General features: G+C 34.6%; 1 protein-coding gene and 1 long non-coding RNA gene across 3 annotated transcripts in view; one reads left to right on the top strand and one right to left on the bottom strand.

Annotated features, from left to right (window-relative positions):
• Positions 1 to 15,559, bottom strand: part of dnm3a (dynamin 3a) — a 95,896-nt gene that overhangs the window by 44,199 nt on the left and 36,138 nt on the right. Inside the window, exons 11-16 of one of the 2 annotated variants that reach the window (XM_056480807.1) lie at positions 14,339 to 14,477; positions 12,303 to 12,389; positions 12,085 to 12,155; positions 11,938 to 11,989; positions 10,836 to 10,865; positions 3,502 to 3,615 (exon numbers count right to left, since the gene is read on the bottom strand). In XM_056480807.1, the coding sequence (XP_056336782.1) occupies positions 3,502 to 3,615; positions 10,836 to 10,865; positions 11,938 to 11,989; positions 12,085 to 12,155; positions 12,303 to 12,389; positions 14,339 to 14,477 (493 nt within the window). The remainder of the gene's footprint in view (positions 1 to 3,501; positions 3,616 to 10,835; positions 10,866 to 11,937; positions 11,990 to 12,084; positions 12,156 to 12,302; positions 12,390 to 14,338; positions 14,478 to 15,559) is intronic. The other variant, XM_056480808.1, reaches the window with a different exon arrangement.
• Positions 822 to 3,473, top strand: LOC130247529 (uncharacterized). Its single transcript, XR_008839557.1, has 2 exons — positions 822 to 1,712; positions 1,833 to 3,473. It is a non-coding gene; the product is annotated as an uncharacterized LOC130247529 (long non-coding RNA).

The following is a 15,559-nucleotide window of genomic DNA, read 5'->3' as shown; positions in this document are numbered from 1 at the left end:
CACGCAGCTTCTAGATTTTTGGCGCCAGTTTGCGTGATAATTTTGTTCCCTGATTCACTGGATTGAAACGCTGCTTTATCCACACGTCTTTTATGCGAAATGTGTTTCTTTGGATGGAAACATAGCTAAATTGTTGGACAAAAGTAGCGCAGTACTTATTTTAAAGCAAATCAGTCTACTGGTGTTAGGATGAACAAAAACAATGACTGAATTTGTACTTTTCGGGGGAACTATTCCTTCAAACAACTGCTACACTATCTCTCCTTGTCCTCCTTGACTCCTTGCACCCCTCCTTTTCTGCTCCCCTCGAAAACTTTCTCTCTTTTTTTCATTCCAGAGGGGCCCACTTCCTGCCTGAGTTTTTAGAGGCTGAAAAAAAAAGAGTTAGAAATGACAGGCTGGCGTTAAGAATACAACATCTGGTACCGCTTTAGTGAGAGAGCGGGAGAGAGAAAGAGAGAGAGAGAGAGAGATGGGGCAGGGAAGTCCGGAGGATGGCTGGGAGTACCGAGAGAGGACGGAGGGAGAAAGACAGGAGAGAGTCGGACCAAAAGATCGAAAGAAAGAGAGGAATTGAGAAACAACGGACCACTCCAAAAAGTTTATTCCCCAAGGGTCCCATCAACCCTTATATGGCCAGTGGGGTCCCTCCCTCTCCTCTCTCTCCTTCCTTTTCTGACTCCTCATTCCCTCCTTTTTGCTATGCCTTCTATGAGCGTCCTGCCAGATAGCCGGCTATGGGAGCGAAAGTGCCACGTCAAGGCTGGATACTGCAAACCGACGCAGGGAAGAAGCAGATCAACAATGGGTAAACGAACATCTGGAGTGTCTCTCTTCGTTGGCGTCATCCCGACTGAGAAGCAGATAGAAGCAATGGAGACTATTTTGGTGGTGTTTATTTTCGCATCTTCTACCGCCTCCTGTGAAGGTCGAGGCCAGCAGGCTTGGACTGAGTGATTGAAGTAGATAAAGAGTTGAAAAGAGAGAGAGAGAGAGAGGGCTGGAACTATCTCCTGCTCCGTCATCCCAGTGTTCAGACTACCTGTTCAGGATCATACTGGTGTACAGTAGTCTGCACATTGGTTAGACTGTGCATGGACTCCCGGCGGTGAGGAACAAACTCTCAAACGCAAGCAAAAACACACACAACTGCAGGTGAAAAGACTCTGCTCGGTTTGGTTGGTTACTGTATCGACACCAGTGATGGTGATTATTGCATGTGGATTCAAAGTTGGCGGTAATGGATAAAAGGTTCCTGATGATTCAGAGCTTAGACATTCATCATTACATGAAGCTAAACCTAGCATGAAAATGATATTACAAGTAAAGCTCCCGTGTATATGTGAACATGCATGCACTCGAGTCACATATGGTTCATATAAAAGCTCCAGGTGTCCGGCTAGTTTTACGATTTCAGTCTTGAGATGGTCTGAAGGCCCTTCGAAGTGTCCATTTAGCGAGAATTACAGCACATATGCATGCTAAGACACAGATGAGAGGTGAAAAGAAAGTAATTAGGTTGAATCTTCACAGAAGTGGAGGGGTTCACAAGTCATCTGTTTTCCTTCATGCAGCTCAGCTCAGAAAGAGAGAGAGAGAGACTGATGACTGCAGGAATGTGTGTCTGTTTAGTGTTGGGTGCTGATTAAACCAAACCAGCAGTCTCGGCCTATGAACGCCATAGAGACAGATTTAGGGAACATCTGATGCCAGTTTGTATTGAAGTGAATGCTAATGCGTGTGTGTGTATGTAGAATGTGTGAGAATTGCAATCTGATCTGCTGCAATGGGTGAGGGGCTGTATCTCTTGTCTTCTCTCTCTCTTTCGGCAGGCTCTAGGAGGCTGGATGGTGTTTGGAGAAAGTCTTACAATTTTCCACCCAGGAATGTGTATGGCCCCAGTGAGACTGCCAACCACAGACACAGAATCAAACTTGGAGAAAGTAAAGAAGGCAGACAGGGGATGAGATGGACAGATGTAGTGTAACGTCAAATACTGAATGTAAACATGAATAATTATTGTGGAACTGAACAATCCAGGCCAAATTTAGAGGGATCGTGCACACTTTCATATACGAAAGAAAGTTCAGATAATGGATTTAGCAGAACATGACAGGAATCCTGCCATAATTGAAAAACAAATGTAAAATTTGAAAGCCAGTCGATCATTTTAACACATATTTCAATAATAAGTAACTTTTTATTCTGTAACTTTATACTAATTCAACGTAACTTGATAGAAATTAACCTAAATTCATAGCTTTTACATATTTTGTGCTCTGAGAGTGCATGAATTTCAGAAAAATATACCCCGTGTTTATACAAATTCCTCTGTTTGAAGTGCGGCGTGAGTTTAGAGTTTCAGTATTCATTAAAAATTAGTGTTTGCTTATACAGTCACATACATTTGGCAGCCGGTGAGCATAAGTGTGTCTGTGTCTGTGTGTGTTTAAGATTCTCTGTATATCAATATCCATGTGTGTCTGAGAGAGAGTGTGTGTTTGTGCGTTAGTTTGACTTGGGGCGCTTCCAGCTGTGTCAGGGTGATCCAGACCAAATGCCTTAATTCCCAATGGACGCAGAGAGACGGTGGGGGTATGCTAAGAAAAGGGAGCAAGCAAAATAGACGGGAAAAAAGCCGGGGGGAAAGATGGATTCGACAAAACTTGAAATCAACGAGTGAAGGTTTGATTTTTGAGTTACTGCACTGTAAAAATGACCACATTAAATGACGACAACAAATGCTTTTGTCACTTTCATTTGGTATCAGGTAATCGACAAATTTTTTCAGTTATACAGAGTTAAACTTCATCTTTTGAGTTAGTTTGACTTAAGTTGAGATGACTAAAGTTCAGTTGATTCAACTAAAAACGTTTGTCAGCAATATTTTTTACAGTTTACACTTAATTGTACTTGTAATTGTAACTTATTAAACTAAGTTTATCATGTTCCCAATTTAATTTTATGAGTTATGCAAGAAGTTCAACATAAAATAAGTTAAAATGACTCATAAGGTTAATTTGATTCAGCTTAAAAATTTAAAGCAACTAGTATTTTTTACAGTGTACTGTCCTGGTTAAAAAATATCAAAATTCTGACTGAATTATTGATATATATGCAACAAAAGAAGCATGAAAATGTGTATTAAATGTAATGATGTGAATACAAATGTTTACAACACATGTGAAAGCTTTTGTGTTTATATTCTAGTAACATTATCTTTGTCCTCTCTCTCTTGCTCTTTGCTTCCGGCTTCCGGTCGGGAGGAGCAGGCTGTGCTGCCATTGACTGAGAGCGTTGTCTGTCTGCCTGTCTACACTTGCTGTGCAGAACTTCCTGCACCTGTACAGCAGGCACAGACAGGCAGACAGATGGCAGCCCGCCTGACAGGCCACACAGTGTGAGACCAGCCATTGAGTACCTGCAAAAACTGTACTTTCACCATAAAAAGCCATTAAACGAATGAAACATCACACTTAAATCTCCAATGCAGTTACTCGCCTCGTCGTCTTTAAACCAGGATAGGCTCTCTGCGGTGAGCACGAACCAATACTCCTTGGTTCCTCCTTTAATCAGGCTGATGTTGTTGATGATTAGCCAGCCTTTGCGAATGACCTGAGGAGCAAAAGTAAGGGTTAAATGTTAAAGGGTAAAATAAAAAACAAACAAACACGCAGATACTGGGATTCTCTGGTCCTTTAAGAAACAAAAAAGGTCAATGTGAACTTGAAAATGTAAAATTTGTACACAGCTACGAAATTTCACTAGACATTTATACACTAGACATACAGATGGATGGATGGATGGATGGATGGATATATCAAAACAATAAGTAAATAATTCTATTTTGATTTTATTCAACTTGGATTACTGAAATAATCAATATTACTGAAGTAAAAAACAGATTAAAAACTAGGAACAAACAGTGTGGATGGATGGATGGATGGATGGATGGATGGATGGATGGATGGATGGGTGGGTGGATGGATGGATGGGTGAATTGATGGATGAATGGATGGATGGATGGATGGATGGATGGATGGGTGGATGGATGGGTGGATGGATGGATGGATGGATGGATGGATGAATGGATGGATGGATGGATGGATGACTGGATGGATGGGTTGGTGGGTTGGTTGATTGGTTGGTGGGTTGGATGGATGGATGGATGGATGGTTGGGTTGGTTGAATGGATGGATGGATGGATGGAAGGATGGTTGGGTTGGTTGGTTGGATGGATGGTTGGGTTGGATGGATGGATGGATGGATGGATGGATGGATGGATGGATGGATGGATGGTTGGGTTGGTGGGTTGGATGGATGGATGGATGGATGACTGGATGGATGGGTTGATGGGTTGGATGGATGGATGGATGGTTGGGTTGGTTGAATGGATGGATGGATGGATGGAAGGATGGTTGGGTTGGTTGGTTGAATGGATGGATGGAAGGATGGTTGGGTTGGTTGGTTGGATGGATGGATGGGTTGGTTGGATGGATGGAAGGATGGTTGGATGGATGGATGGATGGATGGATGGATGGATGGATGGATGGATGGATGGATGGATGGATGGATGGATGGATGGATGGATAGATAGATAGATAGATAGATAGATAGATAGATGGGGAGTAAATCCATTACATTTACTTAAAAAATCCCGCTGTAACTTGGAACTGTTATGTTGACTTAATTTTTTTAATTATGTATTTAGTTCATTTACATAATAATTTTAAGGCAACGGGTTTGTGTATATCCTCATATTCACAGTATGTAACAATGAAACAACATACTTTAGACATTTTCAAATTGAAATGGAATGTATTTAAAATTTGATCGTATTTTAAATGAATGAAAAACCTCTTACTGACAAATGGAGCAAATGTTACTTTAACAGTCTTACAGAATGTCAGGAAATGACACTTTTTAATATATAAAATTTTGGTATAGTGAATTATATTTTGTGAGTATCTTCTGTGAATTACAGTAAAATTCAGTGGTTGTCATGATTGTGCTCAGAAAAGTACAGTACATTCTAAAATATAAAAAAATAAACAACGTTTAAAGCTATATTACATTTCAATCTTTTAAATCTTTTTCATTTTTGACTTCTGCATATATTTTTTAATTTTAGTTATACTTAGTACATCAACCTAAATGAAATAAAAACAAATACTTGTGTTTAACATGAAGCTAACACAATTTACAACAAGTAAATATTTCTTATTTAAATTTCATTTCACTTGATTTACTGAAATAATTAACACTGAAATAAAAATTGAATAAAACTATGTAGACAGAAATAATATAAACAAATAAACAAACAGTGTAGACAGACAGACAGACAGATCGATCGATAGACAGAAACAGATATATAGATATTTTTTTAAATTATGAAACAAAATTCAAACAACGTTCTCATTTCTGACATGTTCCTATGGAATGTATTTAAAATTAGATCGTATTTTAAATGATGAAAAACTTCCTACCGACAAATGGAGCAAATGTAACTTTAACAGTCTTATACAGAATGTCAGCAAATAAAGTTTTTTGGTATATAAAATGTTGTTACACTGAATCATTTTTGTGGGTTTTGTCTATATAGACAAAATAATATAAACAAATAAGCAAACAGTGTATATAGACAGATAGACAAACATATTTTTAAATTATGCAGTGAGTTGATTTACTTAATCATATTAAGGCAACAGGTTTGTGTATATCTTTGAAACAAAACAACACTTTTTGACATGTTCAAATGGAATGTATTTAAAATTTGATCGAATTTGAAATTTGAAAAACTTCTTACTGACAAATGGAGCAAATGAGACTAACAGTCTTACAGAATGTCAGGAAATGAACTTTTTTGGTGTATGAAATCTTGTTACAGTGAATTATATTTTGTGGGTGTCTTCTGTAAACTTTGCTAAAATTCAATGGTTGACATTATTTTTTTGCTCAGAAAAGCACATTCTAAAAAGCAATATTAAATTTATTGTTTGTTTTTTTTAAATCTCTTTTTATTTTTGACTTCTTTTATCATTTTTTTTATTTAGTAGTTTTTCTAATAGTTAATAGTTTACTTTAATTATAATAATTAATAGATTTATTGCATTATTTTGAATGCATTAGAATGCCTTATTTTGGTCTCTGTTGAATAGTCTCACCTGCCACAACATTTAATCATCTGTTCACGGCATAAGTCTTAACATGCAAAATGGCTGAACAAGTTATCTTAATATTTTGTCATAATGCATTTTACATTTCCATTAGACTCTTTTTTTCTAAATTTGTCTATAATTGGTAGATTTCTCCAAAGTGAATCTTGACTTTTTCTAATGAATTTGCATCTCAAAAGAGATCGTCCTATGTTCACATTTCTACTTTTGTTCTGTTTTGTCTTTGTGCTACGCAGTGCTGTCTTTTCCTTTCTGTATCACAGTGACATGATCTGCCAACAAACTACAGTACAAACAGCAAAAATAAATAAATAAATAAATAAATAAATAAATAAATAACTAAATAAATAAATAAACAGCCATATTTTATATTAGAAGACCCCTCCAGAGTGCATTGCTATAATGACAAGTAACTTGACTGTCTTATCCGTACACAAATCTTTCGTTCTGATGGCACTGACACATTCATTAATACAGAAATTTAGTTTTGAGAGATGAGCAAAGGATTTTGAGCAGGAGACCCATGGTGACCCATGTTCTACAGGTAACCCATGATGTTTTGCTATTTGTACTCACTGTTTGAGAAATGCACTTACTGTTTTGCAAATTTCAATTCTGATCTGAGAAATGTACCAAAGTGACTTTTTTTGACCACATTAAGCAAAGTAAAAAAACAACAAGTAAGTATTTCTTATTTTAATTTAACTTGGTTTATGGCAAATAATCAATATTACTGAAATAAACGTATAGACTAAAAGCTAGAAACAAGCAGTGTAGGTAAATAGATAGATATATTTATTAAAATAATATTTTAGTCACCAAACATCTTTAAAAATGAAAGAGAATACAAATAAATTCAATAAAAATATTGCAAAAATAATTACAACCTACAAAATATCTACTAAATATTTCAATTTTTTGCTTCTATTGATTTTTGCTTTTTAAAAATTGTATTTAATATTTTTCTATAACATATCAATTTGGCTGTACTAGTTTTTGGACGTTATCGTTAGTAATTTTGTTAGATAAGCTCCAGATTTGGCTTCAGTACTGACTAATCCAATGTATATGCACAATCAGACATTGTATAGCTTTCTATTAAACATAAGAACATATAAGATAGATTTGTGAGGGGTGTACTTATATATGCTGAGCACTGTAGATAGATAGATAGATAGATAGATAGATGGATAGATAGATGGATAGATGGATAGATAGATAGATGGATGGATGGATAGATAGATGGATGGATGGATGGATGGATGGATGGATGGATGGATGGATGGATGGATGGATGGATGGATGGATGGATGGATGGATGGATGGATGGATGGATGGATGGATGGATGGATGGATAGATAGATAGATAGATAGATAGATAGATAAACTTAAGCAATGTAAAAAACAAAGTTAGTGGGCAAAGAATAAACTGAGGGATGAGAGGGTGGAAGTGAAGAAAGAAAAGGAAACAGAAGGTCGGGATGGCAAAGAGAGAAGGGGGGAAAGATCAACAACATCCCGTAGGAAACATGAGTCATTTTGGGCTGATCATAACTTTCAAAACACATTTATGATTTCAGGTCAGCAACATTACGAACAGTTGTCGTTTAGTAAGCATAGCATTGATTGTTATTCTCAAAATTGGGCAGAATGTTTCGGTTCATACAATATTTTGAAATCACATGATAAAGAAGTCTCTTCTATGTGTTTTTCACCTACCTTTTAGTCGAACCTCTAAGAAAAAACAATCATCCATGAAAGCATTTTCTTTATTTTGTGACTGCGCCAGCCTCAAGTTTGCAGCACGCACCATTTTTGTTCAAAATCAGAAACTGCAAACACTTACATGCCAAATGGCCTGAGATCAAAGAGGCGCCTGAGATTCCAACCTGTTTTTAACATTAGCGCGCACATACACAAGTCTGTTTACTCATGTGTTTTTGCAAGAGCTGCAAACTGTAAGCTGGTTCATTCACAGACGGAATTAAAGTACAGTGATTCAGAGACATTCGAATGATGAATAGGAGGATAAATGAAGCAATAGTAGAAGGTTTTAGTATGTGGCTTAGTGTTTCTTCAGACTGTTTGGATATAAATGACACTGCTGGGCAATCAGTATTCAGAATAAGGAGGTCAGAGGTCGAATGAGTCATCTTTTGGATTGGTGTGGATCTGCGCTGATTGAGGAGTCTTTGGGGAAGTGTAGAGCATGAAAAACAGACTCTGTTCGATGTTTAGGGAGTGCTTTAGCAGGAGTCATAAAAATCTGAATTTTTGAGTCCCAGAATGTCTATGATTTATGTGACGGCAGCACCAGACAAAGAGTGGAAAAGAAGGCGAAGATTTTGCAGTGTTCAGAGGCTTTCCGACATACATGTATACATACATACATACATACATACATATACAGTTGAAGTCAGAATTATTAGCCCTCCTGAATTATTAGTCCCCTGTTTATTTTTTCCCCAATTTCTGTTTAACGGAGAGCAGATTTTTTTCAACACATTTCTAAACATAATAGTTTTAATAACTCATTTCTAATAACTGATTTATTTTATCTTTGCCATGATGACAGTAAATAATATCTTACTAAATATTTTTCAAGATTTCGGATAGGGTAATTAATCAAGTTATTGTATTACGATGGCTTGTTCTGTAGACTAATCGGGAAAAAATATAGCTTAAAGGGGCTAATAATTTTGACCTCAAAAAGTTTAAAAAAAAAAATTAAAAACTGCTTTTATTCTAGCCGAAATAAAACAAATAAGACTTTCTCATTAAGAGAAAAAATATTATCAGACATACTGTGAAAATGTCTTTGCTCTGTTAAACATCATTTGGGAAATATTTAAAAAAGTAAGAAAAGAAAAGAAAAAAAATTAATCAAAGAAGGGATAATAATTCTGACTTCAACTGTACATAGATGCATACATACATACGTATATGGGTCAAAGACAAAAGGTTTTCACACATCAAAAATGTACAGTAATAGTGAGTTTGTGTATGTGTGTGTGTGTGTGTGTTTTAGAATGTGTCATGCTTAAAGGGATAGTTTAGTAATGTACTGTTAAAGACTTGGAACCAGTTCAGGGTGAGTAAATACTGAGTAAAGTTTAATTTTTGGCTGAACCATCCCTTTAATGAGCAAAAAACAAAAAAATATGATCAAACGTTGTTGCCATGATTTAGTAATGGCCAAGATTAATTTGCCGACACATTGAATCTGTAGTATAAATACATTGCTAAAATTATATCAATACAGTTATACGGTTATTTGCTGTTCTAGGTGACACTATGGTGTCAAATAAAATTGATATTAAACTAATTAGCCCAGTTTGTATTGCAGGCTTCCAACTGGCATCAAACAGTGCTAGACCAAGAAAGTTAATCACAAATCAATCATTAATCAAAAAGGAACATACATATACATATATGTTCCTTTAAGTTAAGAATACAGCATGTGTAGCTGTATTTATAATGTATTTTTAATGCAGAGTTAATGCTTAACAAATAATCAATTAACTCTTTACTAATGCTTTATAAATGATCCATAATGTGTAATTATAAAGTGTTACAAAATTCCTCTTGTTATTTTAATAGTTAGGGTCAGATTGCTCCAGCTCAAACGCTCGTCTGGCCTTAAAAACATGCAGACAAGATTTACTATAGACATGTAGACATTTTACGTGTGTGTATGTGTAATGTATTTGATTTTATGTAATATACTTGGATTTTTTGTAGTAGAAGAGTACTGAAATTCCAGCCTGATCTCACGAGAAAAGTATTTTACGTTTCGACAGTTTAGTGGCTAATTCGTACGAATTCATACGAGTTCAGTCGTACGAAATGGTACGATTTTAAAAAGGAAGGCGTGGCACCTAACCCCGCCCCTAAACCCAACCGTCATTGGAGGATGAGCAAATCGTACTAAATTGTACGAATTAGATCGTACGAATTCGTACGAATTAGCCACAAAAAAAAGTTACGAATTGCCGTGAGATTGTGTTGGAAATTCATCCCATAATGTCTATTTTGGGTCCATGTCATAAAATGTAAATGTACAAATGGAATCAAACGTTTAGTCAAAGATGACAAAAGGATAAAATATGTCTCATGTAAAAAGAAGAGATAAGTAAAAGAAGAAATAAGTTGAGGTGATAGACGAATGATGTGTGTGGTAATGGGGTGGGGAAAATAATAAGCTTGTGCTTCATCCTGCTCCATTTTGACCATGTTGAAATGTATTTTGTTCAAAGAATTGCTTTGCGTATGATTTTTCTGTTTGAAATAAATAAATCAAATCAAATTAAATCAAAATATTGGTTTTCGGTAGACAGTTTGTATGTACACTATTATTTACAACCCATACACACACACACACATTTAACCAATTGTGCCCTGTCATTTTGATATAAAATGACAGGGCAAAATAGTACGAGAGTAAGAGCAAATACGTCTGTAAATGTGGTATGTTATACATCTATTTTATTTGAAAATGTAATATTAAATTAAATACTACAATAAAACAAAATCACTTTTGGGAATGTAATTTGATGCATTCACAAAAATGGGAATGTTTCGTCTTTGACCCACATAGACACAGAGAACAATGTGACACTGGTAGACAGTAGGTAAAGCTTACAGACACTGGACTCGTACAATTTGACTGGGTGGAGGAGGAGCAGCACCCTAAAACATTAGCAGAGAGGAAAGAATAAAACCATTAAGGAGGCACGAGCATCTTTACTGGGAAGTTGGCAACTGAAGTGGAGGTTTGAGTTAGCACATTTTAGACATGTAGAGCAAACAGCACATATGCAACTCTGTGAATGCTCAGTGAACGTAAGGGCTTAAAACAGCCCAATGTTATTAACGCAAATACATTCTGAAAACCTCAGTATTTACAAGTATATTAAGTCTAGATCTCACTTTTATAATAAATTAATGCATTAACTAGCCTTGAATTGAATATATTCAAAAAATGAATGTATTCACTGACAGTAAAGATGATTCATGATACCTGGATGAACCGGTGTTATTAGTTTCAGCAGTTGTTAGCTGGGAATAAGTCAATTGTGAATAACCAAATCAGTATCAAGAATCACCAGGTAAATTAATGTGGGCGTATTATTTTATTAGTCATAATACCAACTAGTTTTAAGAATAGTGAAAGTTACACTTTTTTTTCTGGCACCCACTGGATGTACAGTGCCCTTAGCATTTGCCTATACTGCCTATGCCACGGGCCGGCCCTGCCTGTCATGAATATAAAGATGTCGTGACAGTCTTATGAACACCCCTTTCAAGTAAAGCGTTACCAAAAAGGACACTTATTATAATTTATTAAATTCAATTCAGTCATGGGGGAATAATGTAGAATAAAGTGAATTTTCACAGCCAAAACCACGAAAATGTAATCATTGTTAAGCTCTAATGGACTCAAAATGTTTTAATAATTATTATGAGCCGATGTCATCAGTTTCTGAAACCCCAATGCTAAAAAAAAGCGTGAGAATCAGAAAGAAAGAAAGAAAGAATTTAACTTGCAGTACAGCAAAACACAGTGTGAAAGATAGTAAATTACCATGAAAAATGTTAGACATACACATAAGCCGTATTTTATGGAATGTGAGACAGATGAATAAGAGAGCAAAAGCTTGAGCAGAAACGAGGCTTCCTTCCAGAAAAGACTCTTGTCCAAATCCTGATTTGTGATCTATACCAGGTTCATGTCATCAGATGATAAAACACTGTGACTCACCTGGTTCCCAGCTGTGGGCTTCTTGCTCATTTGACTGGTTTTCTGTTGAGCACTGAAAGGAAACGTTTAAAAGAAGGGAAATGGTTCATGTTATGTTGTGAAACCTGCTTTGTTTTACGTCTTTGTATTTTAATATTAATAACTTACTTTGTGAATCCAATAAAATCTTCATGGTTTGTATTGATGTAAGAATTCTGAATCTCTAATGAGAGTAAAACCTGTTTTGTGAAAACACATGCACACGTGTACACAACAAGATAGGATATATTAGCAATAACTTGTAATAAGATTGCTAATAAGTTATTCTCATTCGTAACAAAACCATGCTTATAAAAGAGATTTTTTTCTATTGTTTTGGGTCTGACCTGGTCTTTGGTTTGACTTTCTCGTTCCCGAATGTGAGTGGTTACTATCCTCTCGGTCTCCTCTCGTAATTTTGGAAAAGACTCTAACTGAGAACACACATACACATACACAAACACATATACAGTACAGACGTACACACATCAGAAGAAATGTGTAAACATTTCCACTGTTTTCCTAATTAAGTTCCACTTTTTTATTGTCAAAAAGAATTGTTTTATTGAATATAAATAAGCGGTTCATTCCTCTGTGGCAACTCCTGATTAATAAAAGGATTAAGGCGAAATAAAAAGAATGAATATTGATTGAATATGAATATGCCAAGAAGTACTTTAAAAATTATAATTTTTTTTAAAACTGTCTGATTTTGGGGGGAAAGTCTTCAGGTGTTATTCTGCTGTTACAGACTGGTAATGTAGTTTTTGCAACTTTACTGGCTAGACGACTTATTCTTATGAAAAATTAATTCCCCCTCTTATTAGTAATGGGTTTTTAATTTTTTTGACATGCTCTTAGAATGGAAAAGATTTGGTTCGCAACAAAAACAAAAGCCAGAACAATTTTATTTATTTATTTATTTATTTATTTATTAATTAATTTATCTTTATATATTGTTTGTTTTACTAGTGTAATTATTTTCATGTTGTCTTATTTACAGTTAAAGTAAGAATTATTAGCCCCCCTCTTTACTTTTTCACCCCAACTTCTGTTTAACGGAGAGCAGATTTTTTTCAGCCCATTACTAAACATAATAGTTTTAATAACTCATTTCTAATAACTGATTTATTTTATCTTTGCCATGATGACAGTAAATAATATTTGACTAGATATTTTTCAAGACACTTCTATACAGCTTAAAGTGACATTTAAAGGCTTAATAGGTTAATTAAGTTAATTAGGCAGGTTAGGGTAATTAGGCAAGTTATTGTATAATGATGGTTTGTTCTGTCGACTATTGAAAAAAAAATTGCTTAAAGGGGCTAATAATTTTGACCTTAAAATGTTTTTTTTTTTTTTTAACTGCTTTAATCCAGAAGAAAAAATACTCAGAAAATTTCCTTGCTCTGTTAAACATCATTTGGGAAATGTTTAAAAAAGAAAAAAAATTCCAAGGGGGGCTAATAATTCTGACTTCAACTGTATGTATGTTTTTGCTTAAACCTGTATATGTGATATTTTAGCTTTTTACATACTTGGCGGTTCATTCCACTGTGGCAAACCCTGATGAATAAAGGGACTAAGCCGTGATTTTTATGGCTTTTTTGTATATTTATTCATATCAATATTATTTAGAGTATATTGTATTTATGGTGTAATTTTCTGTCTGACATAAGATGAACCTAATGAAACAAAACTAAAAATTTTATATAATTTTATATATATATATATATATATATATATATATATATATATATATATATATATATATATATATATATATATATATATATATATATATATATATAATTTAAAGAAATAGATGTGCACTTAAAGAGAGTATACTTAACAAACTTTACAAAGTGAACTTCATAATTGTCAAATTGAAGGTTTTCAAATGATTTGTTGGGTTATAATATATATTTGATAATCTTTTATCTTTTGTCATAGTCTTTAAAGTACAGTTTATCTACACATGGATTATAGAGCTATTTAAACTTCAATATCTGTTCACTGTTGCTTTGTTGATTATTAATATTTAATATTCACTGAATATTTAGTGTACGTTTTAACATCCATCCATTTAAGCATCCATCTTTCATTTATTTCTTTATCTTTATGTCTATATCAGTTTTTGCAATGGTGAATGTGTCACATCAGCTTAAAAGAGAATATTTCAAATTGTGCACTATAATTAAGTAATCTTCCTTTAAATGATTTTCTTCCCTGCTAATGTCACTTAGGTCTGTTTAAAAATGTATAACTAGAGTCAAACTGCAAATTAGAGCAAACTTTCTGACTTTAATGGGAACATGTTATCCCCATTATATTATAATCTTTTACTCTCTTTCCATTCACACAGTAAAAGAGGATGTTGTACCTTGTTGGTACACTGCTGTACTGTGTTGATGAGCTCCTGGATCACCATGTCTACACACTTCAGACAAGGTCCTTTCAGTTTTACAATTTGTTTCTTGACTATGGCTTCAAACGCCATATCGGGTGTGAAAAGGCCTGTCCTGGACCAACAAGAGAGGAATGAAATTGAAGTACAGGAAGATAACATCTAAACAACAAATAAAAAAGGTATTTTCTCACATCTGTAGTTCGATTGCTTTTTTCCGAAACAGGGATTCAAATTTTTACAATGTTGCTGTTTGTTCTTGGTGCGGTTCGCTTTCACATGGCAAAGTTTCTAAACGAATCAAAATTATTAAAGCAAGTCATGTGCAACTCTCCTCACATTGGTCAGAGTTTGGTTTATTTTCGCACAGTTGTTGTATGTCATGGTTTTAATTTATGACAATGAGAAAAAAGACATTATACAGTACGCGAAATGTAACACCCACACATAGTGACCAAATATAAATCATATATAAAGAGGTAATAATACATAAATATGAAGAAATAAGACTCTCATACATAGCCTCATTTCAATCGTCAGGGGTAGTAAAATAAAAAGCTAATCAATATCAGAAGTCGCGTTAACCAAAAAGTAAATGGTATTATATATTTTTTAATAGTTCAGTTACACTCAAAAAAATGACGTTTGGTGTTTGTTCAAACTACTTATTCAAAATAAGCTGAAACAGCACAATTTTTGAGTTTTTTAGGGGACAACTTATTTGTTTTTTTGTTCAATCAGCTTATATTTGTAAAAACTAATAAGATAACTTAATTTCTTCATGTTGTCCCAACACAAATCGTTTGTGTGGAATCCAGGATTTTTTACAGTGTAGACAGGATGCTTTTACTTTCATATTTGACAGGAAACGTTATCACTCTCATCACTCTCTCTTCTTTTAGCCATCTACTGTATAAGCCTATTACGTAACCATAATACACTGTGATATATCCTGTTTAGTCAGTTCGTTGAATCGTATTGCTTTGTCACAACAACCAAACAGCTCCAGAGTTCAATTCAACCGAGCCGAGAACTCATTCAGGTAACCTCAGACCGATTGTGGGGTTTACATATTATATATACATATGTGGGGTGTAAAAGCACCCTAAAGGGGGCACTTTTTTTAGGTCACTTTACATTTTTTTTGGAGGATACTTTAGATTACATCCTTCATTGGTTAAAAAACATGTTATTTTA

The sequence above is a fragment of the Danio aesculapii genome, chromosome 20, assembly GCF_903798145.1.
Source record: "Danio aesculapii chromosome 20, fDanAes4.1, whole genome shotgun sequence".
NCBI lineage: Eukaryota > Metazoa > Chordata > Actinopteri > Cypriniformes > Danionidae > Danio > Danio aesculapii.
This window is presented reverse-complemented; position numbering and strand designations above follow the sequence as displayed.